Below are 27,113 nucleotides of genomic sequence, written 5' to 3' on the forward strand. Positions count from 1 at the left end.
TCGCCACTTTTTATCGTTTTTAGCTACGTCGTGTTTTCAGTCTTTGTGTCTTTTATCGCTTTTATGACCCTTCACATCATTCTGACGTTTGCTGCAGCTGATAGGTGGTGTGACGGTGTGCCTATATATTACGTGTTTCTTTCCAATAAAGGATCAGTTGTCAGTAGCGCGTTGTCCTGTCTACCTTTCTTGTGAGTGTCGTGTTTTGCGCTAACTTTTGTACGAAGAATAATGCACCAACTAGCCCAGCAACAAGTGTTACTTGAGTATCTTACTTACAGCGCGCAGCCTACTGAACCACCTTGGTGCCGCAATCACAACACCGCTTTTACGCAGCCTAGCGATCGGTCCACGCCACAGTAGTGATGACAGAATCTTGTTTCCCACCGTCGTGCGTACGCATGCAGCCACTGCGATTAAGTCGTCGCGAGAGTAGTCATGGCGCCATGGACAGATTTTGGTTTTCGAGCTGGCCACCACACAGGCTTCGTTCACGGTACAGAGTCCTCTGGAAAACTCTGATCGCTTTAATCTTTACTGCTGCGCGTTTTTGGCGCAGCGTATGGCGCTCGGGAACTGCCAAATCGTGCCGAGCAGTGCAGTAGCGGGACGGGGCAACCATGGCGACAGGTGCAGCACTGAACTTAAAATTTCTTTCGCGCTTAAACTAAAAAAGGATCGGCTAAAAAACGCCGAACGTAATTTCAATGCAACTAGCTATCAATTGAGCTACAATTTATATTTGTACTTAAATTGACTCTGCACGAAAATTTTCCCGACAACGCTACAGAGCTTACTTTTTTTAGGTTCGACATTTTTTTGCTGAAAAATACTGTCTTGTATCAGACTTTAAACCATTTAATGAGATACTAGATAATATATAAAAGCGAATAAACATGTTATATTGCCCGCCAATGTCACGAAAGAGCAAAAAAATTGCAAGAACGTATTTATTTAGGAAATATAGTGAAATAAAGCAACATAGAATTATGCACTACAAATTTTTTTCCTGTGCCAATAAAAGTTTAGTTTAGTTTATGGGGTTTAACGTCCCAAAGCGACTGGAGGCTATGAGAGACGCCGTAGTGAAGGGCTCCGGAAATTTCGACCACCTGGGGTTCTTTAACGTGCACTGACATCGCACAGTACACGGGCCTCTAGAATTTCTCCTCCAAAGAAATTCCAGCCGCCGCGGCCGGGATCGAACCCGCGTCTCCTGTGCCAATAAAAACCAGAATGCATTTTCCTTATCTCAAAAACCTCTCAAAAGCAAAAGTGAAATATTTAACGAGCAAATTTTTTTCTGCCACAAACTTTCACACTCCACTGAGAAATTCGAAGGGTTGTCACATGGCCAGAAAATTTTTTTCGCGAAAGTTATGAAGGGCACTTACTTTAGCCGGTTCAGTACACAGCCACAAATTTTATCGACAAGTTCGCAGAGGTTAGAGGGCAAACTATGGGTACATTTCGCATGTAATGATCCAAAGGAAAAACCCATCGGCGTAGCGCCGAATTCCGGCACACAGGCACGGCACCGACAGCGAAAATTGTATCTTCCCATCGCAGCGGAAAGGAGGGGGCCAGCGACAAGTCGCCTGCAAGCCATTTTGGGGAGGGATGGGGGGCGTAATGGTGTTGGGCTGTGCAACACAGACGGCTTCGGGGTTAAACAAAGGCCGCATCGTCCCTGTACAGATGACGCAAATGAAGAGAAAACAAGTTGTCTTTTCACTCGGGTCGCAGTGGACAGAAGACGAAGACCACCTTGGATGCGGGGACCGTCCTATAAATGCTGCACCCAGCTGGCACGGGTCAACGCATGGTTCCAGCGAGGCCTCCCTCTCACAAAGCTCGTGCATGCCTTGTAAGTTGTACGTCTTGTGCTTATGCAGCAGAGGTAGGCAAAGCGCCTCTGTTCTTCAGAAACATGTCGCAGTGCGGCGGCGACGCTACTACGAAGGCGACTCCGCCGATATTTGAAATTGGATTTTAAAATCTTCCCGCCGGTAGATTCAAACTCATGTCGTATTTATCGAAAAGGATTGCTCGTTCTTTTATCCTTACCATTACTGCGCGATTCGGATGTCCACCTAGATATGTAAGGCAGTTTCTGGCCATTTCTTTTCCTCAGAAAACAATTTTCAATTTTACCGTATTGAAGTGCCCTGGAACACCTTCCGAGGAGAGCACATGAACTTACTCAATCACTACCTTGTGTTGTCATGAAAACCTGAGCCAAATAATCCACTGCTGCACGCAGCAGACAACCAACAATCAAACGCGAGCCTTGTCGAGCCCTTCCGATGACTTTTTCATGCTTGCACCCGTCTCTGTCGCTCGCGTCTGCGTATAGAAGTTGAGAGGTGTCTATTGGTCAGGTTCTTTCAGATGACAGGCAGCTACCGTGGCCGCGGTCAATAGAGAGATATAGCATATCGTTACCGTGTTTACGTTACCGTTTACCGGGCTCGGTTACCGTTTACCGGGCTCGGCTGGCGACATCTGCGCATGCACGCCCATTACCGGGCCGGTAACACTTTACGGAAACTCGTTAGCGTTGCGGAGAGAGTGAGCATTCGCTTGTAAACAAACATGGCGGCGCCCTGCTCGCCCGCTTCGGAAAAAAATGCATGTCACCGCTGGATTCTTTGATGCGACAGCTCACTCAAATGGTAGCGGTTCACTTTTATTTCGCACACTCTCACCCATACGTCGAGGTTTAAGTGACAACTAGCCCATGTTGTTGAGATAATTCTGCGATTTTCGAGCACTTAAGCCTAACTATCCGTTCCTCCAAGCGCGTAGCCAAGGAAGCAACAACACTGTAGCTTTTGTGCCAGCTTTAAAATTTTTCTCTCTATGTTCATAATTTTTTTCCTGGAAAAACAAAAACATTCTGGTAATGCTTGTCATATTCGCCACTAAATTCAGAAAAAAAAAAGTTTCTCCAGTCCAGAGTTATAGTGCTTTGACTTACTGTCACCAGATGGCGCCACTATCTTTACATCCAAGTCGTGCATCCAAACATCCAAAGAAGCGACGCTGCGCGCGGCAAACAAAGTGTTGTAGCTGCGTTTTTTACAGCATTGGCAACGCAGTAAGCGCAGCGTACACAAGCTTAGTGCGTTCTGTTTAGTAAACTTGTCTACTGGTCAGGGTACTTTTGATGCCACTGAGCCGGCCGTTAGCAGAAAAGTAATGACCACGTCTTTATATACAGAGAAAAAGATGATTAAAGAGCATGTAGCACCTCACTGCAAAGAAATGCTTTCAATGCATGTGTATTTCTGTTTGTAATTAATGCTGGGGCATCTACCATCATCATCATTCGTCTTCGCCTTACGGTAACTTGTTACAGGAGAGACGGTATGCTAAAACGTCTTCTAGCGTGGGCAGCGCTAACCGGAAACTCAGGCGTCCGGTAACACGGTAAACGGTAACGTAAACACGGTAACTATATGCTATAACTCTCTAATAACCCGCGTAGTTCCGGCAGGTGCGAAACCTAGTCTACATTCAACCTAGTCTGCATTCTTTAGTGCTTTGGTTTTTTTTTTAAATTATAACATGTTTATTTGATGTTTTCACTAGTATCCAGTGCCTACTGCTCTAACATGCTTATTGCTATATAGTTGCGTTATTTGTTGCTGTCGTCTACAACATATGTAATAGCTTATAGTATCGGGACCCTTAAACAAATTTTGTTGGATCCCTGAAGTTGTGTGTATGTATTTCATGTTTTATGCTAAATACTTTCTTCTTCTTCTCCGCCTCCGGAGGCCGGCCGGCGCAAAGACTGAAATTCAAATTTTGACTACATATAACTTAGCTTCTACAAAGCGAATTAACAAAATTTTTGCTGGACGATATTCGTGAAGCGGCGTACTTTAACATCACAGGCATACTGAAACTGTATTAGAGATGTATCGGAGCCTCTGCAATCCGTGCTGAAAATCCAGAGTGGACGCAAGTATTTTTTTGTGCGAAATCGTTTGCTGACGGCGAAACCTGTGTTTCGTTGTTACACTTTTCTTGCTTATAACAGCTCCCTTTTTGGCAAGAGAGGTCTCGTTGTGATTAGTACGTGGTACCCTATTGATGGAGGCCCACGTCCATTGGTCTCCAGTGCCCCTTTGATTTATTGATTGGAAAAATTCTATATTGATTTAGACCTTACCAATGGGCCCAAATGAACAAAAAAACAACACCTGCTGGTATATGTTCCCCGAAGTCCGGCGTTACAGACTTGGGATAAATGGTTTGAGCATAGCCAAGTATGAGACAGCTGCGGAGTTTGACTGCAAATATCGCATAGTGCGCACCGGTTTCGAGTGGGCACAACTATGTCGCTGGCCTAGCACTCGGCTTCTCTGAGGTGCGATGTTTAGGAGAAGGCGTTGCTAACCCCACCCGGAGCACACTGCAAAAACTTTCCGTGGCATTCTTTGCCAAATTTGCCATCGCATTATCAGAGCCATGTCACAATCATGATAATCAAGTCTAATTTAAACCTGCTACAGTGAGCTATAGGCAAACCTTAGCTTGTACAGCGCTGTTAATTTCACTCGGAAAGTCCTTTCATGTCTTTAAATGGACATTTGATGAGCCAAAGTTTAACTCTGAACTTATCTCTGTCATGCGTCACATTTTATCTTGATGATGTGACACAGTGTCGGTACCAGAACCGGCACAACTAATGCTATTTTCCACTTTTAACGCGAAAGCTTAAGGAGCATGCGAGGCAGAATAGCCGGCGTCACCGCCGCCGTCACCCGCGTTGCCACAGTCTAATGGCGCGCTCACACTTGGTCATTAGGCGCCGAGAGCGAGCGGATTCCGCCGCCACGGAAGAGATTCCGCACCAGACAGTAAGACCGATCGGATAAGCGGCGAACCAACATCCCTCCCCCCGCACGTGGCTTCCGACGATAAGCGGCGGGGCCTGATAATACTGTCGCGCTCTACTTTGAAAGGCGAAGACACAGCGCCTGTGTCTGTGTGTTCTCCCTTCTTGGTCCCGTCTACTGGGCTGTTTTTTTTTGCAAATAATGTACCAACTAGCACGGCCTATTCCTCTCTTGAAACCTTAAGCGTCCCGAATGTTTTTTTTTTATATATATACCATGCGCAGCAACAGGTGGAACTGCCTCTTTAGCTACAACTGCAACTACCAAAAGATTCCGATCTACCAGTAGTGAGTTTTTTTTTTAAGTTTGTTTTATTTACATCATAGATGTGGGTAGGTACGGGTAAAAACTGATCGCAGATCACTTGAGGGACCCCCGGACCCCACTTTACATGGTATACAGCAACAAACATCGGAAGATCGGTCAAACGCTAGAGACAAAGCTTTTTACACAGACACAGTTATACATACAAAATATTTCATACATCACAAAATAGAATATACTTAACAACGTTTTGTTGCTTATTTAAAGGCAGCTTTCATTTCGCGCAAGCTGCTTTTGGAAATATCGATATTCATGGACTGTAATTGGTTTAATAAGTATGGCATATTGTATAGTACCATCTGATTGCCGTAGTTGGTGCCACAAAAAGGAATAGACCATTTTTCTGTATTGCGCAGGGTATAAGCCGGTACAGTTTGAGTGAGGCAGGTCAAGTCTAGAAACGCTCGATTATTATATTGTAGATTTCTTGTATCTGGTTGCTAAGTAATATCGGTACAAGCTATGGACAGGTATAATCTTGTAGTGTGAAAATAAGTGATCAGTAGGGGCCTGGTAGTCAACATTGGCAATGTAACGGAGAGCTTTCTTTTGCAGCATGTAAATTTTATGCATATTTGTTTCTGTTGTAGTGCCCCACACCAAAAAACAGTAGTTTAAATGTGACAGAGAAATGGCGTTATATATCTTTAGCTTGACTGACACAGGAAGGAAGTTTCGAAATTTAGCGAGAATACTAACACACCGTGGCAGATGAGCGATGACAGAATCAACTTGGTCGTTCCAGCTCATGTGATTGTGGAGAAGTATTCCTAGTGTTTTAATCATATCTTTGAATTCTATGTTGGTGCTCCCAAGCTTTATGTCTAAGTTCTGAATAATTTCTGATTGCCTAGCATGAAAAAGTACGGCTTTAGTTTTTTCAGTATTTAAAAGTAGTACATTATTTTCACTCCAGGTTTTTAATCTATTCATTGCGTCATTTACAATTGGAATCAGAAGCTGTATTGAGATGCCTTGAAAAAATAAACTTGGGTCGTCTGCGTAAATGACATATTTTGGCTTATCATGTATTGTAACTATATCATTTATATATAATATGAACAGGAGAGGCCCTAAAATGCTGCCTTGCGGTACCCCGGTACAAACTGCTTGCGATGATGACAAATCGAACCTTATTTGCACTTTTTGATAACGATGTTTAAGGTAGGACTTTATAAGGCTTAGGGGTGTCCCGCGTACGCCATATAATTCCAGTTTCTGCAATAAAACAACACGATTGAGGCGGTCGAAAGCCTTTGAAAAATCTATGAAAACTCCGATGCAGATTTCCCGATTTTCAATTGCATCCAGTATGATTTCTTTTTGCGTTAATAACGCCGTTTCGGTTCATTTCCCATGGATAAAGCCATGCTGGGAAGGGGAAAGAAGATTGAACTTTAAGCAAAAATTAATTACTCGTTTGTAGATTGTTCTCTCTAATCCTTTTGAAAAGACAGGTAATATTGAGATCGGTCGATAATTAGACATATCACTTTTATCTCCCTTTTTGTAGACAACGATAACTTTTGACACTTGCATTAACTTTGGAAATAGAGCAGTACATAGGGCGAGGTTGTAAATATGGGTGAGAACAGAAGCTATGCAGTCAATTACGTATTTTATCGGCGCAGTTTGAATGTTATCGATATCACAAGCTTTGCTATTATTTAAGGAGGCAAAAATACTGCAAACTTCATTTGCATTGGTGCGATCTAAAAAGACACTGTGATCACTGGTTTTTATATTGGGATTTACAGTTTTAGGGGGGGGGGGGGGGGGTGTTTCGTGAAACAGCATCCTTAAAAAAATTATTGAACTTTTCTGCAAGCTCGATTCCTTCTACATTATGACCTTCGAGAGTAAGACTGGTAACATCTGCAGAACTTGATTTGCGATCAAGTAGTTTGTTGATTTTCATCCAGATTTGAGTGCTTCCATCGCAATTTTCACTCATAAACTCGTTATGCAGATATTTTCTTTTTTCATTTCTTAAGAGAGCAGTTAATTTATTACGATACTCTGAATCTTTGTAGATCAGCCGGCGACTTTGTTTTCAGAAATTTCTTGAACAACTTGGATTTCTTTTTAATCATCTTTAGAGATTCGTGGTTGATCCAAAGTTTACGTTTTCTTCTTGATTTCTTAATCACCTTTTCTTTAAAATGTTCATGGTATAATGACTTAAAACGAGAAATGAATGGCTCATACACATCATCGGCTGCATCGGAAGAAAATACACCATTCCAATTTTCGTTTATAATACTTGAACGAAACGCTTCAAGAGTCACGGTTGTGATGCACTGTGTTGTTTTCTCGGCGGGTAAGTCACTTGTTTGCTTTTTGATGCCTCGTACAAGTATATAAATCGGGTAGTGGTCGCTAATATCACAGCATAGAACTCCGGAGACAACACAATTGCTATTAACACATATATGCAACCTTATTTTAATTGATCCAGTACTGCTTTCTTCATTTCGGTTTTTTGTGCGCTTTATCCCTTAACGACGTACCTCTAATGTCTCTGGCCCGGCGAGTGCAAATAGTTCACAAATAACCGAACGATGAGCACTCAGTAGTATGCCCCAAATACTGTAAAAGAGTACAGTTGGGGCGCCCTGCGAGGAGTCGAAGGAGGAGGCTCACATGTGCGTGCAGGTGAAGCTCTGGCACGTCTCCCCGGCGAACTTCATGACGCAGTCGTCCACCATGTAGGTGATAGGATAGGAGTAGTGCAGCAGGTGCTTCATCAGCTCCATGTTCGTGCCTATGGCGTACGCCTGCAACCGAACGGCGTTGCGGTCGCCAAGATGCGCTTATGCCACTGCCGCCCATGAGGATTTCATTCAGCTCAAACGGCGGCACGCTCCAGGACGTCGTGTTTCCCGTTAGGGATAGTTAGCGAAGAGATGACTAGGCTACGTGAGGTGGCAGGGGCTGCGGCAGCAGCAGTGTGCAGAGCGCGCGTGGGTCTGGTATGGCTGGTGGAAAAGACAACAATGTGGAGTGGAAGGGACTACACTTGTCAGCCACATACAGGAAGATGCATTTCATTCCCAGAACATGATTAAGGCGGGCGCACCACGCTTTCGTGCGCACTTACCATTTTTCACAATGTTTGCGCGATGGCTGCACACCTCCCGCTTAGGATATAAAAATAAACTTCATCTCATGGGGATTATATATGTATTTTGCACTAAACGGTATGCTTTATAACACGATACTTTTGTTCGACTAGCCTGCTTGCAAAAAGTTTTTTCTTTAAACTATCGCATAAGAATGAGGGCTGCTTCTTCGCCGGTTGAAAGAAACGTTAATCGCGGGAAATGTCGAAAGCTGAGAGTTACTTAGAGCTTGCATTCTAAAAAAGATGAAAGCTGACAAAACTGACGAATATTACGACCACAATAAATTGCCGTATGATAGACAAAACATATGCATATCTATCCTATTTCCATGACGTGTACAGTGCGTTAAGTGTGCAAACTTTATTTGAGCTGCGCTTAGTAGTTCTTCAGTTTTTTTTTTTTAAATCAAGTGCTATAGCCAAACCCTCACCCACTGAGGACCAGTTGCACAGTACCAGACAGCCGTGGGTTTATAGAAAGCGCGGCTCGCATTTCTAATGCAGCAGAGACGGTGCCTGGGTATTTTATGGCGTAGAAGCAGTTAACGTGATTTCGCTTACGACACTACGCGCAGCGCACTGACTCTATTTTATATCTATATATATATTTATATATAAAGGAAGGGTGTGAATATCGGATGGATCCGGTAAAACATAAATATAATTGATTTTACACAAGGTAGAAAACACAACTTTCGGTATTCTAACGCATCGGCCAAGGTCTGGCCTTCGTCAGAGGAACTCGGAGGACTCTGACGAAGGCCAGACCCTGTCCTTGCCCATAATATTGCGCTGAGGAAGTAAACAGCCCCCACTCTGTGTTCTATCCAAGCGAAGAACTGACGACAATGCGAAGACGGCGATGGAAAGGTTATGGAGCCTGTGAAGTCTCTTTTCGTGCCACATTTTTTATCAAGTACTAATATCCTCCAATTGAGTCTAACTTCCTGTACTTCGTCCGCCAGCGTGCAGCCGCGCAATCGAACTACACCTCGGTGTTCCTGCGCCCGTTGGAGGCACGGCTTACTCTCCTCTCGGTTGGTAGTAAGCGTCTAAGCAACTGTAAAAATTCTGCGCACACTTGAGGGAACACACGTTAAAGAAAGGTCCACTGCTTTTACAGGGCTATAAAGACTTACGAATGAAGCATTGGAGCATTCAGCTCGGCCAGCGTCAATGCAAAGTTTGGTGATGTTCACCCTGCGTCAGAAAAAATACGCTTGGTTACTTTCGCACCATGCCATTGCAAGCCTCTCATCACCACCCCCATTGGCCCCTAACAAATGCCAGAAAGAAAGGTCGCATATTTCCCACAATTCTGATATTACAGAAGAGGCCACAAAAATAAAAGGCGGGGCTTATGATCAAAGGGCTTTGGTATTAGCAAACGTCGCAAGACTGATATAACCTTTAAGCGCTTTCAAGACCTTACGTTACACCTGAATGATATGGTTTGCTAAACGACTGCTTTGCAGCTGCAGAGTTCGTTTACAGCATCATCAAATGGCTTTGGGTGATGGTACTCCGCAATGGTTATTAATGGCTGCCATCGCAGTTTACTGCCTCTTTTTGCGTACAGAGCGAAGACAAAGGGTCCAAGAGTCTGTTGGAACAGCTGCTTGCTTCATTGTAAGGAGGTGTTGCACGTGAGGAATAACTACAAAAAAATCCTGAAACAAAACAAGCTTTGAAATACATCTTGCTTTTGGATTACATGCGAAGGCAAGATAACCGCTGGTCCTCGAGGGGAGTGGATTCCAAGAGAAGGCAAGCGTAGCAGAGGGGGCATAAAGTTGGATGGGCCGATGAGATTAAGAAGTTTGCGGGGATACGGTGGCCGCAACTGGCTAAGGAGAGGGTTAATTGAAGAGATATGGGAGAGGCCTTTGCCCTTCAATGGGCGTAGTAAGGCTGATGATGATGATGAACGAAGAAGTAAAACGCGCTCTTCAGTTACCTTAAGAATGGAATGCGATAGCACTAAATTTCCCATTTGTCGCGGGTTCGGCTGCGACTTCTATTTTTGTGTGCCTGCTGTGGATAGTGACCTGTGATAGGTTCGTTATTGGCCACGTTAGACTGCCATATCATAATTCTTTCGCCTTTCCGCGAATTACGTGACACCGGTCGGCCCCGGGTTGCTCCTGACGTGACCGGTATTGCTATCTAAGTAGCTATCTAGAAAGTATTATGCTCACAACTCGGCGGGCAGTTTGTGATGAGGACAGAATATCATGAGTGCTCTCTCAACCAATCGATAATTTAGCTTTCCTCTGCCATGGTGGGCAGGTTACTTAAAATGCGGTAGCTAGGTACTGATGACTTCACTAGGTGCTCGTACCTTGCTTCACCAGTGAAGGTGGCCCATAGAGCAGGGTTCGATCACATCACAAGGTCACGTTGCCTCACAAAACGATTATTAAAAAACAGATTAACCCTTCACAGACAAAAAGGGTTACGACGACAAAACTGCCGGTTGCAAGATAACACAAGAGAATTTAAGAAACTATCGAGCGGTCAGACTTAAAGCAAACAGATCGAAAAGTAAATTGAATGGAGCGTAAAAAGAGCAGAAACAAAAACGAAAAACCCAAGTGGAACTCGGAATAAACAGGTACATATAAGATATGTGAAGTCACGAAAAAATGCGGCGCCGTGCGAGTTAAGTAGGAAATATTCACATATACTAAAGTTCGATTCGGTTCTGAAAACTGCGTGGAGAAAGTGCTACGGGGCTTCACCTTCTCGTTACATTTTTCGACCAGTTCTTCAGAGTTTTCCGACGTACACCGACTAGCTTTCCAGGAAGTTCTGCTAGCTCTTTCTGCTTTCAGTTTGTTTATTTTGTTTCAAATAATAGAAGATGAAGTAGTGCTCTCTCAAGGTGTCCCATTTCCGACGGGTAGCTGGTGGATCGTAGTAACGCGGGTATTTACCAACCTGGCTCCAACTTGCCCCGCAGTATACTCTCCGCAACAGCCCAAATTCGCACTAGTTTAGATGCGTAAAGTCGATAAGTGTGAAGCCGTGTTTAGTCTGTAAAATAGGGCATCTTCTTTGGAGACCGCCTTAACATCTTGGTGAGGGTCTGGTAGAAGCCAGGTTAGTAGGGCGCCTTGGTGTTTATTTTATTTATTTATTTATTTATTTATTTATTTATTTATTTATTTATTCATTTATTTATTTATTTATTTATTTTGTAATGTGGAAACTCGCACAGTTAGCGTGGACGGGCACAGTTCTTGTCCCAGCGGTGCCGCTCAGCAGGCCAGCGTTCGCAAGCGCAAAACCCGAACTTCGTCGGCTTCGCCTATCTTCTTCCTCGCCTTCGTCGGCGCTAGCTGCTGGGGCATCGAACTCCAAGTCTCTTCCTTACAATACCCCCGGGGTGAAGAGGCGCCATTCTGGCGGCCTAAGGGCACGAGACGATGGCTGGGTCGTAGTAGGGCTTCAGGCGGTCTAAGTGCACAATTTCACGACCGCGGCGGCGATGGTCAGACGAAGGCGTGATGGGCTCGACCAGATAATTAACTGGGGAGACCTGCTGAATAACGCGATAGGGGCCCTGGTATTTGCTCAGCAGTTTTGTAGACTGTCCGGGGCTGGAGGAGGGCACCCACAGCCAAACGAAGGATTCAGGCAGATATGACGGCGGCAGACCGGAAGAAGCGGCGCGGGCGCTTTTCTGACGGTGCTGATCGTGAGAAGTAAAGGAACGGGTGAGTTGACGGCATTCTTCGGCATGCGCAGCGGCTTGAGAGACGGTTGTAAAGTCGGACGAATCGGGGCGGTAAGGGAGTATGGTGTCCATGATGGAGGAAGGCTCGCGTCCGTAGAGAAGAAAATACGGGGAAAAACCAGTAGTGGCTTGCGTTGCAGAGTTGTAAGCGTATGTAACGAAAGGTAGAACGCGGTCCCAGTCGGAGTGATCGGTAGAAAGGTACTTGGCCATCATGTCGCCGAGGGTCCGGTTAAAGCGTTCGGTCATGCCGTTCGTCTGTGGATGGTACGAAGACGTCGTGCGATGAACGATATGACACTCCCGAAGAAGGGCTTCCACTACGCCGGACAAGAAGACGCGACCCCGATCGCTGAGCAATTCCTGAGGCGCACCGTGACGAAGAATGATATTCTGTAGTATGAAACCGGCTACGTCAGAGGCCGTTGCAGCTGGCAACGGGGCAGTTTCCGCATAGCGCGTGAGATGATCAATGGCGACGATGATCCAGCGGTTCCCGGCGGCAGTGCTGGGAAGAGGGCCATAAAGGTCGATTCCAACACGGCCGAATGGTCGGGCCGGACACGGTAACGGTTGCAGAGGAGCAGGTGAGTGCGGTGGTGGGTTTTTGCGGCGCTGACATTCCAGACAAGAGCGTATGTACTGGCGGACAAAACGGTACATACCCCGCCAATAATACCGAAGACGCAGGCGGGTAAAAGTTTTCAGCACACCGGCATGGGCACATTGCGGGTCGTCGTGATAACTGGCACAAATGGCGGAGCGGAGATGCCTGGGGATCACGAGCAGCCATTTGCGACCGTCGGGGAGGTAATTCCGACGGTACAGCAGCTGGTCACGCACGACAAAGTGATGAGCTTGACGACGGAGCGCTCGAGAAGGGAGGCGGGCTGATCGGTTGTCTAAGAAATCCAGAAGAGAAGTAATCCAAGGATCCTTGCGCTGCTCAGAAGCCATATCAATAGTGTCAAGGGAAGGTGTCAGGCCGGAAATAGATGGCGGGTCAGGCTCAGAGGTCACAGGGGAGCGCGAGAGAGCGTCGGCGTCGGAGTGTTTACGACCGGAACGATAAATGACCCGAATATCGTAATCTTGTAAACGCAGAGCCCAACGAGCGAGGCGGCCAGATGGATCTTTGAGTGACGACAGCCAACAAAGGGCATGGTGATCTGTAATGACATCGAACGGGCGCTCCTTATAAGTAAGGACGAAATTTTGCGATCGCCCAAATAATCGCCAAACATTCTTTTTCTGTGACGGAATAGTTAGTCTCCGCTTTTGTGAGCGCACGGCTGGCGTAGGCAACGACGTACTCATTGAAACCAGGTTTCCGCTGAGCTAGAACGGCACCGCTAACATATGCGGAAGCACTCATCCGGCCACGACCTCAGCCGGTTGTTCCCACTTATGCGCCACCTGTCAACGTGTACCCTCAGCAGCAGCTCGCCCCTGCGCTGCCACGCACTCACCATCCTTTGACTCGCACCGGTCTCCGCCCTATCAATCCGTGGCGCACCCCAGATAACCGGCCGATATGCTACGCCTGCGGTCTCGCTGGTCATGTGGCCCGCTGGTGCCGCACGCGCGGCTCCGGTCCTTACGACTACGGGCGCTCGCCAACGTACGACGCTCCATTGCCCTCCGTCCCTGTCTCTTCTCCTCTGCCGCCTCCGAATCCCTCTCTGCCTCGCTCCGACTCCTACAACCGAAGCCATCGGTCACCGTCTCCTCGACGCCGTTCGCCCTCTCCTATGCGCCGCCGGTCCCCACCACATCAAGCGGAAAACTAGGCGCCGCAGGCAAGAACTGCGCCGTCAACGACCGTCTCAAGCCCTATCGCCGCTCCTATGAACGTTATTGAAGTGATCGTTGAAGGTCTTCCTGTTGACGCGCTTATTGACACTGGTGCTGCCGTGTCCATCATTAGTCGCAACTTGTGCCGCAAATTAAAAAAGTGATGACGCCGCTTTCTGACCTTTCGCTTCGGACCGCCAGCGCTGACCCCATTCGCCCTCTCGCAGCGTGCACTGCCCGCCTCGTCATTCAAGGTCTCTCCTACACCATTGAGTTCTTCGTTCTCGCCCGCTCCTCTCATGACATCATCCTCGGGTGGGACTTTCTGTCCGCGCATCGCGCCATCATTGACTGTGCACGTGCTCAAATTGATTTGTCGCCGCTGTGTGATGCTCTTGTGGACGCCTCCCCTGTTACCGCCGCGCCTATTCTCGCCGCTGACGACGTCGACTTGCCAGCTTTCTCTTCTGTTCTTGTGCCGCTGACCTGTGCTGCCCTCTCTGACGATACTGTTCTTTATTCACCCTCTCCTCTTTGTGCGCACCGCAAGTCTGTTTTGCTCCCTCATGCCGTGCTCACCCTTTCTGGTGGTTGTGGCACTCTGTACGTCGCGAACCCGTTGCCTTTCCCCACCACTTTACATCGGGGAGAATCGCTCGGCATGGTTGATGTCATCGATCTCGACGACGCTTCTCCTGTCCTTCTCCTGTCTCCGAGCAAGTGGTACGGCGGGTGACATGTCGCTGTTTGCGGAGCTCGTCGTAGCTCTGGCACAAAGACACGACGTCGGAGATGGTTTGGGGGTCTTTAGACACCAACATTTGAAACGCATCGTCCTCAATCCCTTTCAGAATGTGTCGGATTTTGTCAGCCTCGCTCATAGATGGATTGAGCCGCTTACACAAATCAACGACGTCCTCGATATAACTTGTGAAGTTCTCGCCGTTCTGTTGGGCACGACTGCGCAGCGGTTGTTCAGCGCGAAGTTTTCGGACAGCGGGGCGGCCGAAAACGTCAGTCAGGCTGCTTTTTAGAGCCGCCCAGGTAGTAAAATCCGCCTCGTGGTTGCGGAACCATAGGTTGGCGACGTCGGTCAAGTAGAAGATGACGTTCGTGAGCTTAACGACGTCATCCCATTTGTTGTATGCGCTCACGCGTTCGTAGGAGGCGAGCCAATCTTCTACGTCAGTGTCATCAGTGCCGCTGAAGATCGCCGGGTCGCGCTGACGGACGGCACCAGAACAGAGGACAGGCTGGCCAATTTGGACCGAGGTGTCGGACGTCGTGGTAGAGCCTTGTAGCCTGGGCATCGTGGCGTAGGTCCACGGGGAGAACAAGCAGCACCTCCACCAAGTGTAATGTGGAAACTCGCACAGTTAGCGTGGACGGGCACAGTTCTTGTCCCAGCGGTGCCGCTCAGCAGGCCAGCGTTCGCAAGCGCAAAACCCGAACTTCGTCGGCTTCGCCTATCTTCTTCCTCGCCTTCGTCGGCGCTAGCTGCTGGGGCATCGAACTCCAACTCTCTTCCTTACAATTTATTTATTCAATACTGCCAGCCGCCTTTTGGTGGCCAAGGCAGGAGTGGGGATACAATTGCAAAGTGCTTTGCCAACAGCAAACAACGAAAAAAAGGAAAAAAAAATAAGGCCTGCAAGTAAGCAACAAAATTTCCGCCGAACAACTCAAATAATATTTGAGTAAAAAACATTTTACATTAAAATACAAAACAACACGCGACAAGGGCAACACTCCAGAATCGAACCAAATGCCCTAACTTGACCGGCTGGGGTTGATTGCAGATAAAAATGTTTCGGCTGACGATAAGGTGACCAGTTCGCGAGGTAATGCATTCCAATCAGCTATCGTTCTTGGAAAGAACGACAGCTTGTATGCAGTGGTTCTGCATTTGGGAACTACAATTGTTTTATCGTGTTTGTGCCGAGTTTGTCGTGTTCTGTTATACTGTATATAAGCGTGGAAGTCTATTCTGGTGTGATTGTTGACGATGTCGAATAACATTTTCAAGCGATGCATTCTGCGACGAGATTCCAAGGTGGGCAAACCAGAACGGCTCAGAAGATCAGATATTGATACATGTCTTCCGTAGGCGTTGAAAATGAAGCGTAGTGCTCTTTTTTGGACACGCTCTAAACTACCGGCATCCGTTTTCGTATGCGGGTACCATACTACGTCAGCATATTCGAGTAGTGGACGCACTAGGGAAGTATATGCCACAAGCTTTGTTTTAGTGGAAGCATGTTTTAGCCGGTATCTTATTAGCCATAGTCTTTTAGATGCCACTGAGGTTATATTATTAATGTGCGGGCTCCAACTTAGATTCGAACTGATTGTTACGCCAAGGTACTTAAACTTTTCTACCCGTTCAAGAGGGACGCTGTTAATTTTGTAAGAGTAGAGCAATGGAACTTTTTTCCTGGTGATGGTCATTTGTTTCCACTTATTAACATTTAACGAAATTTTCCAGTTGATGCACCAATTATTAACAGCACCTAAATAGTTATCTATAATTAGCTGATCGCTTTCGGAGAGAATTCTATGGTAAATTACGCAGTCGTCTGCAAAAAAACGAGCCTCCACGGGAGAGTCGAACTTGAGGTCATTTAAGTATATAAGAAAAAGAAGTGGCCCGAGGACGGAGCCCTGCGGCACTCCTGAATGCACTGGAGTGATCGACTAACTTGAACCAGAGATCTGTACGTACTGCTGCCGGTGGGTCAAGTATGAATCAAGCAATTGTAAAATTTGTTTATTTTGTAAGATGTGCTTAAGTCTAAGTAATAATAATAGTGAATAATGGCTGCAGCCTTCCTCACTGCTCGGGGCAGATGGATTTATTTCTGGAGCGTGACACTGACTTTCTAAATTAAGTTGAAAAACAGTTGGCATACGCATGTTGAAAAGCCCGAAGGGTGATAACCGCAGCACCTGCAGGTTTAAAGAATACTTCATGATTGAATGTGTATGGCTGCGAATTGCACAGTTATTTCTTTTCGCGAATGTCACCGCCTAGCGATAATGCCCAAACGTATTCGCAGACTACTACTGGAGGATGAGGTTTGAGTAAAGAAGCGGTATAGACAAGCGTCAGGCCGTGACGTCACGGAGATGCGGCGGCGCTGGAGTCAGCAGTGACTTTCGTTGTGTAGGCAAAAGCCGGTACCGCTTGCCTTGGGTATGCCACGCTTGAGCTTTTTTGAACGCATTTTGCAATATTCCGGCGCGTTGTGGTGCGGGTGGTTGAACCGCAATGCTGAATAAAGACAGAGGCACAAGTTTCCACAAGTTTATCGCATTTAGATATGGGCCAAAGCGATGAGCAGCGGCCGTAGAATGGGAAAAGTTCGGCGACGGATCGGCTGCGCGGCTAGTATTGCACTTCTGCATCGAAATATGATAGTTTGCGTCTCTTAATCCGAATGTTTGCTCTTGAGTCACGCGGCGAACAGTGCCAGAATCGACGTCTGCATGCTTGTTCGCGTTCTGTCGGGCTCTCATTATGAGAAGTGTGGACGCGACATTCCATGTGGGTGTGACCGTAAATTGAACGCAGGGGACCTTGTTCAGGTGGCAATCACCCGGACTACGTCCCGGCCATCTCTTCGCACAAAAAAAAAAGAAGAAAAACAGCTGCTGCTAGTCGCCTTCAGCATTCATCGGGACACTAAGCGCGACATTTGAAGCAGCACTGTAGTCTGGTAGTAGGAATATACAAGGCGTAGTTTTTGCTCTATTTTCGCTTCCACGGCCTGGTTACTTTGTCAAAAGTAACCAGTGTAGTGTAGGACGTCTACGAAGGCGCTGCGTCGCGAACGGCTAGCGGTACGTCTCGGCTCAGTCCAGAGGCAGCGATCAGTCTCAGCGGCAGCGATCAGCACACACGCTCGAGCATCGGCGCCGCTGTCTTCGTCCTCTTCTTCCTCACGCCAGCCGCCCAAGGTTCGGGAGCCGAAGGCCTGTCTTACAACTTCTTACAACTTACAACTTCTTACTGCTGTCATCTGTTCTGGTGCCGTCCGTCAGCGCGACCCCACGATCTTCAGCGGCACGGATGACACCGATGTGGAGGATTGGCTGGCCTCCTATGAACTCGTAAGCGCGTATAACAAGTGGGACGACAGCGTCAAACTTACCAACGTTATATTTTATTTAAGCGACGTTGCCAACCTGTGGTTCCGCAACCACGAAGCGGACATCTCCAGCTGGGCGGATCTGAAAACCAGCCTCACGGAGGTCTTCGGCCGTCCCGCTGTGCGTAAGCTTCGTGCCGAGCAACGCTTGCGCAGTCGGGCACAACAGAGCGGCGAAAACTTTACCAGCTACATCGAAGATGTTGTCGATCTCTGCAAACGCATCAACGCTTCCATGAGCGAGGCAGACAAGATCCGAAATATTCTGAAAGGGATTGATGATGACGCCTTTCAGATGCTCGTCGCGAAGAATCCCCAGTCTGTCTCCGACGTGATAAGCCATTGCCAAAGCTTCGATGAGCTGCGCAAACAGCGCCTTTCGACCCGCCGAGCCGGCTTTCAAGAGGCAAATATTTCCAGCTTGGCTCTTCCCCGGGACGGTGCTCTGGACCAACAGTCGCTCCTCCAGCACATTCAGCAGTACGTCCGTGAAGAAGTCGCCCGCCAGCTGTGCTTGTCGACCAGCCCACCTACTCCTGCGCCGCCGCTCACTCCCAACATCCAGCGAGTCATACAGGAGCAGGTCGCCGAGGTACTGCCCCCTCCTCCTCCACCTCCTCAGCAGCCACTGATCACGGCTCCATTAACTTACGCGGATGCTGTGGCGCGACCGCGGCCTTCGCCTGCTGCTCCTGCCTACGGGCCTCCCCATCACCTGTTGGAGCCCCAGCGACCTGCACCAACCGCTTATCGTCCGGTTGCCCGCCCAAGACCACAGCCGCAGCCTCTCAACCCCTGGCGTACGCAAGACAACCGCCCTATTTGCTACGCCTGCGGAGTCGCTGGCCACGTAGCTCGCTTGTGCCGCAGTCGCGACTATCGACCGTATATTTATAGGCGTGAGCCGACTTACGATCTATCCCCGACCTCCTCGACTGTGTCACATGAGCCGCCTCCCGATCCGTCTTCGTCTAGCTACCGTTTCCGCTCTCACCGCTCGCCGTCCCCTGGCCGACGTTCCCGCTCTCCGATGCTCCGCCGCCCACCCGCTCCGCAAGCGGAAAACTAACGGCCGCAGTTCCGGAGGCAAGAACTGCGCCGCCAGCGACTCGCTCAAGCCCTGTATCCGTGCCAGCCAACATTATCACCGTGTTCGTTGAGGGAGTCGCCGTCGAAGCACTTGTTGACACGGGCGCAGCCGTTTCTGTTCTTAGCCACACACTATGTCGCAGACTCAAAAAAGTGACGACGCCTCTTCCCGCCGTTTCTCTCCGAACCGCCAGCGCTCAGGACACTCGACCATTAGCCGCCTGCACCGCCCGCCTGCTTATCGAGAACGTCCCCTACACAATAGAGTTCATCGTCCTCGCCCGCTCATCTCACGACGTCATCCTTGGTTGGGACTTCCTTTCCACTCATCATGCTGTAATTGACTGCGCCCGTGCTCAGCTTGAGTTATCGACCTTCAGTGACGCTCCCTTGGACGTGCCCGACGCTGCTGCCGCTCCTGTGATCGTCTCACAGGACACTGACGTTCCGCCCTTTTCTTCAGTGCTCGTGCCTCTTTCTTGTGCTGCTCTCTCCGACGCAACTGTCGCATATACGCCCTCTTTACGATGCGCTGACCAGAAATCTGTTTTGCTGCCTCATGCCGTGCTGACAATTATTCGTGGCTCCAGCGCTATTTATGTATCTAACCCGTTCTCCTGCCCTACCACTTTGCTCCGTGGCCAATCGCTTGGTAGTGTTGCCGTGCTAGATCCCGCCTCAGCGTACCCCCTCGTCGATAGCTCGGCCGACCTTCACGTCAGCGCCATTACGCCTGTTTCCATCGCCAATCCGTCTCCTCTCGATGTTTTTCACCGCTCCGTCGACGCCGCCCTGACGCCTACCCAAAGGCCCCAACTTGTCGCCGTCCTGCACCGTTTTGCAGCTTCGTTTGACTACCAGCAAACATCATTGGGCCGCGCAACCACCGTTACCCACTCTATTGACACTGGCACACATGCCCCTTTGCGCCAACGTCCGTACCGCGTGTCAGCCGCTGAGCGCCGCATCATTGACGAGCAGGTTACCGACATGCTCAAGCGCCACGTGATACAGCCGTCGCAGAGCCCGTGGGCATCGCCGGTGGTCCTTGTCAAGAAAAAAGACGGTTCCATCCGGTTCTGCATTGACTACCGTCGTCTGAACAAGATTACACGCAAGGATGTTTACCCTCTCCCTCGTATCGACGACGCCCTCGACTGCCTGCATTGCGCTGAGTTCTTCTCTTCATTGGACTTGCGCTCTGGTTACTGGCAGGTGCCGATGGCAGAGGCCGATCGCCCAAAAACTGCATTCGTCACACCCGACGGGCTCTATGAATTTAATGTCATGCCCTTCGGCCTCTGCAATGCCCCCGCCACATTCGAGCGCATGATGGACAACCTACTCCGCGGGCTTAAGTGGCACATATGCCTTTGTTACTTAGATGACGTTGTCATATTTTCGCCGGATTTTTCGTCTCACCTACAGCGCCTTGAGACTGTTCTTCGCTGCCTGGCCGACGCTGGCCTTCAACTCAATTTTAAAAAGTGCCGCTTCGGAGCTCGGCAGCTCACCATTCTCGGACATGTCGTGTCCAAGGATGGCGTTCTCCCGGACCCGGCAAAGTTGCGAGCTGTAGCAGAATTTCCGAAACCGACTTCTGTAAAAGACCTCCGCAGCTTCGTGGGCCTCTGCTCCTATTTCCGCCGCTTTGTCCGCAACTTCGCCACTATCATCGACCCTCTGACCAAGCTCCTTTCCGGCCACGACCTTTCGGCCTGGTCGCCAGCCTGTGATGAAGCCTTTACAACACTCCGTCGCCTCTTGACCACTCCGCCAATTCTGCGCCATTTCGACCCTAGTTCTCCGACGGAACTCCACACCGATGCCAGCGGCGTCGGCCTCGGTGCAGTCCTCGCGCAGCGCAAGCCTGGCTTTGACGAATATGTTGTCGCTTACGCTAGCCGGACACTCACAAAAGCTGAAGCGAACTATTCTGTCACTGAAAAGGAGTGTTTAGCCATCCTGTGGGCGATAGTCAAATTCCGCCCCTACTTGTACGGGCGCCCTTTTGACGTTTTTAGGAGGGTAGATGTGTAGGCCAGTTGCTGCGGTGTCTAGCTCCTTTTGACGTTGTCACCGATCACCACGCCCTCTGCTGGTTGTCGTCTTTAAAAGATCCCTCTGGTCGACTGGCGCGCTGGGCTCTGCGGCTTCAAGAGTACGACATCCGCGTGGTCTATCGTTCCGGCCGTAAACATGCGGATGCTGATGCCCTCTCACGTTCCCCTCTGCCGTCTGAGGCAGCGTCTTCTATCTGCGCCGTGTATTCTTTGACGTTTGAGCCCGCTGATATGTCTACTGAGCAACGCAAAGACCCATGGATCGCTTGCCTCTTGGATTTCTTATCTGGCCAATCGCCTCGACCTCCTTCCCATGCTCTGCGTCGTCAGTCCCACCATTTCGCCATCAGAGACGACCTTCTTTACCGTCGGAACTACCTTCCGGATGGTCGCAAGTGGCTGCTTGTCATTCCGACCCATCTGCGCTCCTTCATTTGCTCTTCCTACCACGATGTTCCCCAGTGTGCTCATGCCGGCTTCTTGAAGACCTTCACCCGCCTACGACATCGGTACTACTGGCGTGGGATGTACCGTTATGTGCGCAAGTTCGTTCAGTCGTGCCCCGCATGCCAGCGCCGAAAAAACCCACCTCGCCAACCCGCCGCTCCTTTGCAACCGCTGCCTTGCCCAGCGCAGCCCTTCGAGCGTGTTGGCATCGACCTCTACGGCCCTCTACCCAGCACCTCCACCAAGTGTAGTGTAGGACGTCTACGAAGGCGCTGCGTCGCGAACGGCTAGCGGTACGTCTCGGCTCAGTCCAGAGGCAGCGATCAGTCTCAGCGGCAGCGATCAGCACACACGCTCGAGCATCGGCGCCGCTGTCTTCGTCCTCTTCTTCCTCACGCCAGCCGCCCAAGGTTCGGGAGCCGAAGGCCTGTCTTACACCAGGCCCTATGGTTTGCTTCTCATTCGTATAACAGAGCCCTCACGGCTTCCCTAAAGATCAAAAAGTTATTTGGAGGTGAGAACAGGGGTTCTTCTTACCATACAGAGATTTACAGCTTGAGGGCTGTCATAACAACGACTGAGAAGAAAAACGTGCAGCCTGGTTACTTTTGACAAAAACTGTAAGTTTTTTCACCACCTATCCTTGAAAACGATTAAGCGTCGCTAAGGTATCGGCAAAATCATGCAGTGTTATTTCCCATATTACCTGAATTTTACATTTGCTGGTCAATCAGACCCTGGCGAAAACAGCAAATACAGGACCAAAAGCCAGTTATCAAGCACAGTAAGGCCTGCAAGCAGAAACCCTGAAAATATATAGCTCTGCAGAGCAAAGGTAACTTTGTTGTAGCTCGAGGTAAACTTCTATCCATTCGCCTGTGCACCTCTGTTAAAGCTAAGCGAATAAAAAAGCATTTTTTCAGACATTACCAGTGAAGATCGCATTTTCATGACTCATTTAAAGTAACTGCATGGCTTCAGTGTCCAGTAGCGATGGGCGTTCTCCTCACTGAAATGGCTAGACAAGAGCAGGCACATCACGATGGTTCGTCATGGGAAAAAGCTGCCTCGCGTAGTGCATCCCGTCCTCCTGCTTGCACTTAGCGATCGGGTATGCTGTATCGCCCCAAATGTTGGGACTTCTGACCTGTACACATCGTGCTTTCTCGGTTTCATTTAATAAGTCAGGCTAGTCGACTGCCGTAGCCGCGCCGTTGCTGCCAAATATAGGAGCGCAGAAGGAAGTCTATGTAGCGCTTCGCCATATAATTCCGTCTGGCCAACAGGTTGAAAAAGTGCTGAACTGCTCTCCGGTCACCAACAGAAATGTTTCTAACCACAAGCGACGCTCACGCTTTGAAATATGCGCTTACGCGAGTTGGTTTCGAAGATAACATCACTTGGCGCGGGGTAGGCATGCTACGTTTTTGCCTACACCCCGCGTCACTGCCGACCACAGCGCCACCTTTGTTCACAAACATGACGCTTGTCCGTATTAAATGCAAGTAGCATTTGCGGGCGTGTCTCGGGCAGAAAGAAAACTCGGTAAAACTGCTTTTCGGTACTGCTCTTCTTCGCGCCACCAGCATGGACCTCACCCGTTCTCGTTGCAGACGGTCATGGCGGGAAAGGCGATGCCGGAGAGCGGCTGCTGCTCGAAGAGCACTGTGGTGCGGTACTGCAGGTAGCTGCGCACGTCCCACACCGAGCTGGCCAAGCAGACGAGCGCGCAGGCGCCCGCGACCACCACCAGCAGGAGCCACGAGGCGAAGCGCACACGTGCCACCACCAGGGACGACCGCTTCGAAGACAGGCAGCCCTGCATGCGACGCTCGAAATCTGGTGGCAGCTGGAAGGTCAAGGGGCTTCATCATCATCATCAGCCTGACTGCACCCACTGCAGGGCAAAGGCCTCTTCCACGTCTCTCCAATTAACCCTGTCGTTTGCCAGTGGCGGCCACTGTATCCCCGCAAACTTCTTAGTCTCATCCGCCCACCTAACTTTCAGCCGTCCCCTGCTACATTTGCTTTCTCTTTGAATCCACTCCGTTACCCTTAAGGACCAGCGGTTATCTTGCCTTCGCATTACATGCCCTGCCCAAGCCCATTTCTTCCTCTTGATTTCAACTACGATGTCATTAACCCGCGTTTGTGGCCTAACCCTCTCTGCCTGTTTCCGGTCTCTGAACGTTACATCTATCATTTTCCTTTCCATAGCTCGCTGCATTGTTCTTAACTTAAGCTGAACCCTCTTTGTTAGCCTCCACGTTTCTGCCCCATAGGTGAGTACCGGTAGGATACAGCTGCTGTATACTTTTCTCTTCAGGGATATTGGTAAGCTACCATTCATGATCTGAGAGAACCTGCCATATGCGCTCCACCCCATTCTTATTCTTCTAGTTATTTCCCTCTCATGATACGGAAGGGGCTTAGGCGGCCTTTTTAATGCGATGGCATGTATCTCACCGTCTCAAAGAGAAAAAAATGGCTTTAGCTAAGCGTGGTTTAACCAAGATCGTACCGACGACCTAGACGGCTCCGGCCGACTCGCTCTGTCCATAGCGAGAAGTGCAAGGCGAACGGTGCCGACTCCTTTTTCCAGAAAACGGCGAGTCATGTCGTTAGTCACGTGGTAACCGCTGCCAAAGCGGCGATGGGCACGGCTGCAGCTGCGGCGAGTGATGTGTATGTCCATCACCGCTCCTCCACTTGAAGGTCAAATTGATGCGCCGCTGGCCTTGGCTTGACTACGCCAGCAAAGCTTTCGCTTTCAAAATTTCTGGTTTTTCTGTCACAAAATTCTTTGACATGCTTCGTCTCCTCTATTAAGGGAGTCATCTACATGCATGCTATGTCTTGAGGAAAAAGCTACATCTGACAGACGGGAAGGTGCCTGAACGACATATTGGAAGAGCACGGCACGGCAGTCGAGTCGTTGGCAGAAAACTGCAGCTGCTGTCATAGCCTGCGCTCGTGACCACCCGTGTACTGCGCAGCTTCATACAACACACTAGTGTTGCATTTTTTGAGGTTCCCAAAATACGCAGTGAGGATGACAAATATGTTGGCACTGCGTCTGTATCGCGTTGTCCAGGAAGCTGCATTTTCTAATGAACCGCTTGGCATGTGCGCACAGGTGATTGGGCAGGTTTCCTAAGGATTGTTTGGAAATTTCTTATTTTCTTCTTTTTTTTAAGCGAAGTGACAGGACATGCATTTGTGATCTGGCGTTGACAGGCTTCTTGTTTTTGCATATATATTTGTGGTGATGATATTAATCCATCAGATGAAGTTCAGCGTTTTTCCTGTGTGTCTGTTTTCTACGTCCGGTCTAACATCGCGCTCAAATAAGTCATTGGAATTAGACACAGACTCTAGATATTACATCAGGTAATCTAAATCACCGTCATGACTGCGCCCACTGCAGTGCAATGGCCTCCGCCATGTATCTCGAATTAACCCTGTCTTTTGCCAGCTGCGGCCACTCTATCCCCGCAAACGTCTTTATCTATTCCGCCCACCCAACTTTCTGCCACCCACTGCTACGTTTGCTCTTTCTTGGAATCCACTCCGTTACCCATAAGGACCAGTGGTTACCTTGCCTTTGCATTACATGCCCTGCCCAAGCACATTTCTTCCTCTTGGCTTCGACTGGGCTGTCATTAACTCGCGTTTATTCCCTCACCCACTCTGCTCGCTTTCAGGCTCTTAACGCTACACCTATCATTTTCTTCTCCATAGCTCACTGCGTTTTCTTTAAGTTTAACCCTTTGTGTTATCCTCCACTTTTCTGCCAAATAGGTGCCCGCGAATGCACTGCCCGAAATTATCCGCAAATCTGGGCCCACGCATTTTATAGCCGGAATGAGACAGCGTTTACGCCAATCGGTCCAATGCTGGAGACTTTGAGAACGACACACGTGTGACTCTCGTGATCAAGGAAGCGCATTCTGCACGTTATTCGCATTGCCTTCATCGTCTTCAGGTGGGGTGCGTTCCTTTTCGGTAGATGGGAGAGGGAGGGGGGGTGAGGCTGCGTGACTACACGCTACATGAACTATGCCTATGCCCTAATGAAATCTGCGCCGCCATCAGGCGAGACACGTGGTCAATAGGCGCCCCAGATGCTTAGAAACGCCTCCCAGACGTCGCATGTAGTGCGGTGGGAAGAGCCCAAAGACATGCGGCCCAAAAATGCGCTGCCCCAAAGACCTGCAAATCTGGGTTCCCCTAATTGTTAGACAGAATGGGATAGCGTTTAGGCCAAGCGGCGCAATGCCGGCGACACCAAATAGCAATATAACCTGATTTTTTTTATTAATTTTTGCTGCTTCCCAACGCCACGTTTGCAGAAATGATATATTTGTATAAAACTCACATGAAGTCACATATTCAGAGGCTTTAGTTTAATATTTTTCTTTCACAAATTCATAAAGCATTTCTTAATGTGTTTGTTTTGCAATGTTCATTTCAACATTGGTTTTGCCAGCGAGAGGCCTTTAAAAACGCATCGCTGTGGCAAGGCCCGAAATACGCCCGTTTGCCTGTAATAATTCACATCACTTAAATAGTTGATGATGAATATTACTCTTCAAAAGTTTTCCACGGTCATTATTCACGTGAAAAACAAATTTCAAAGGGTACACTTTGAATAGGGAAAATTGCCCTAAAAATTGCATGTAAAAGGTTAAGCAATGGTTCTCGAGATATTTTATGAGAAGGTAAACGTAGGAAGGTGTAGCAGATAGTCACGTGAGCAGATGAGAGGAAAAAGACTGGTCGATGTAGTAATAAGAGACTGCTCAAACACAACTCCAATTCTTGCAACTCAGCCGTCCACGTTCGTCACTGTAGTACTTGTCGACAGCGCCCTCAGATGCATAAGGAAACAAAAATTCTGGCAGAGAGCAGGAACCAACCCACTCGGGAGATAATTGAGGCAGGATGCATCAACAATCAACAAGACGTATGCGACAGTACGCCCTCAGTAGCCTTGTTGGAAAAGGAGTTTCCGTTTCTTTCTCAGTCACTGTAATTCTTGGAGCCTTGCTTCCTTACGCGGCGCCTTTTCACATCCCAGCCCATTCGCAGCTTCTCTTTAAATATTCTGAGGACGCTACTTCTATTCTTTTATTCTAGTTTTCTTCCCTCTCTTAGGATTAACCATCATTGTTCTTTTGGGTCGGTAATATGGTTTACCCTCATCTCCACTTTTTAGCCGTGTTCTGTGTTGGCATGCATCACCTCTTTTTAGGCTGTGTTTTTTTTTTCGGTTGGCTTTCATCGCTTGCTTTTACGTTGTCAATTCTTCCCCCATTTCAACCGCCCTTTGACTTCATTCTCTTTATGTACGTCTTCACCACTTCTTCCGAGATTTTAATGTCTTTTGCATCATTGCCTTTTGCATTTTACTGTTTTATCTTTTTTCTCTGTCATCACTAAGCCCCATAGGACTGCTGGCTCGTGTAGATTTCT

At 48.7% G+C, this 27,113-nt stretch overlaps 1 protein-coding gene across 1 annotated transcript in view; it reads right to left on the reverse strand.

Annotated features, from left to right (window-relative positions):
• LOC149325863 (uncharacterized) overlaps window positions 1–27,113 on the reverse strand; it is a 267,673-nt gene that overhangs the window by 89,826 nt on the left and 150,734 nt on the right. Inside the window, exons 13-15 of the mRNA XM_089562465.1 lie at window positions 23,237–23,457; window positions 9,498–9,558; window positions 7,878–8,011 (exon numbers count right to left, since the gene is read on the reverse strand). Of these exons, the coding sequence (XP_089418591.1) occupies window positions 7,878–8,011; window positions 9,498–9,558; window positions 23,237–23,457 (416 nt within the window). The remainder of the gene's footprint in view (window positions 1–7,877; window positions 8,012–9,497; window positions 9,559–23,236; window positions 23,458–27,113) is intronic.

This window comes from Amblyomma mixtum, chromosome 10 (genome assembly GCF_055824585.1).
Source record: "Amblyomma mixtum isolate Tamu chromosome 10, ASM5582458v1, whole genome shotgun sequence".
Taxonomy (NCBI): Eukaryota; Metazoa; Arthropoda; class Arachnida; order Ixodida; family Ixodidae; genus Amblyomma; species Amblyomma mixtum.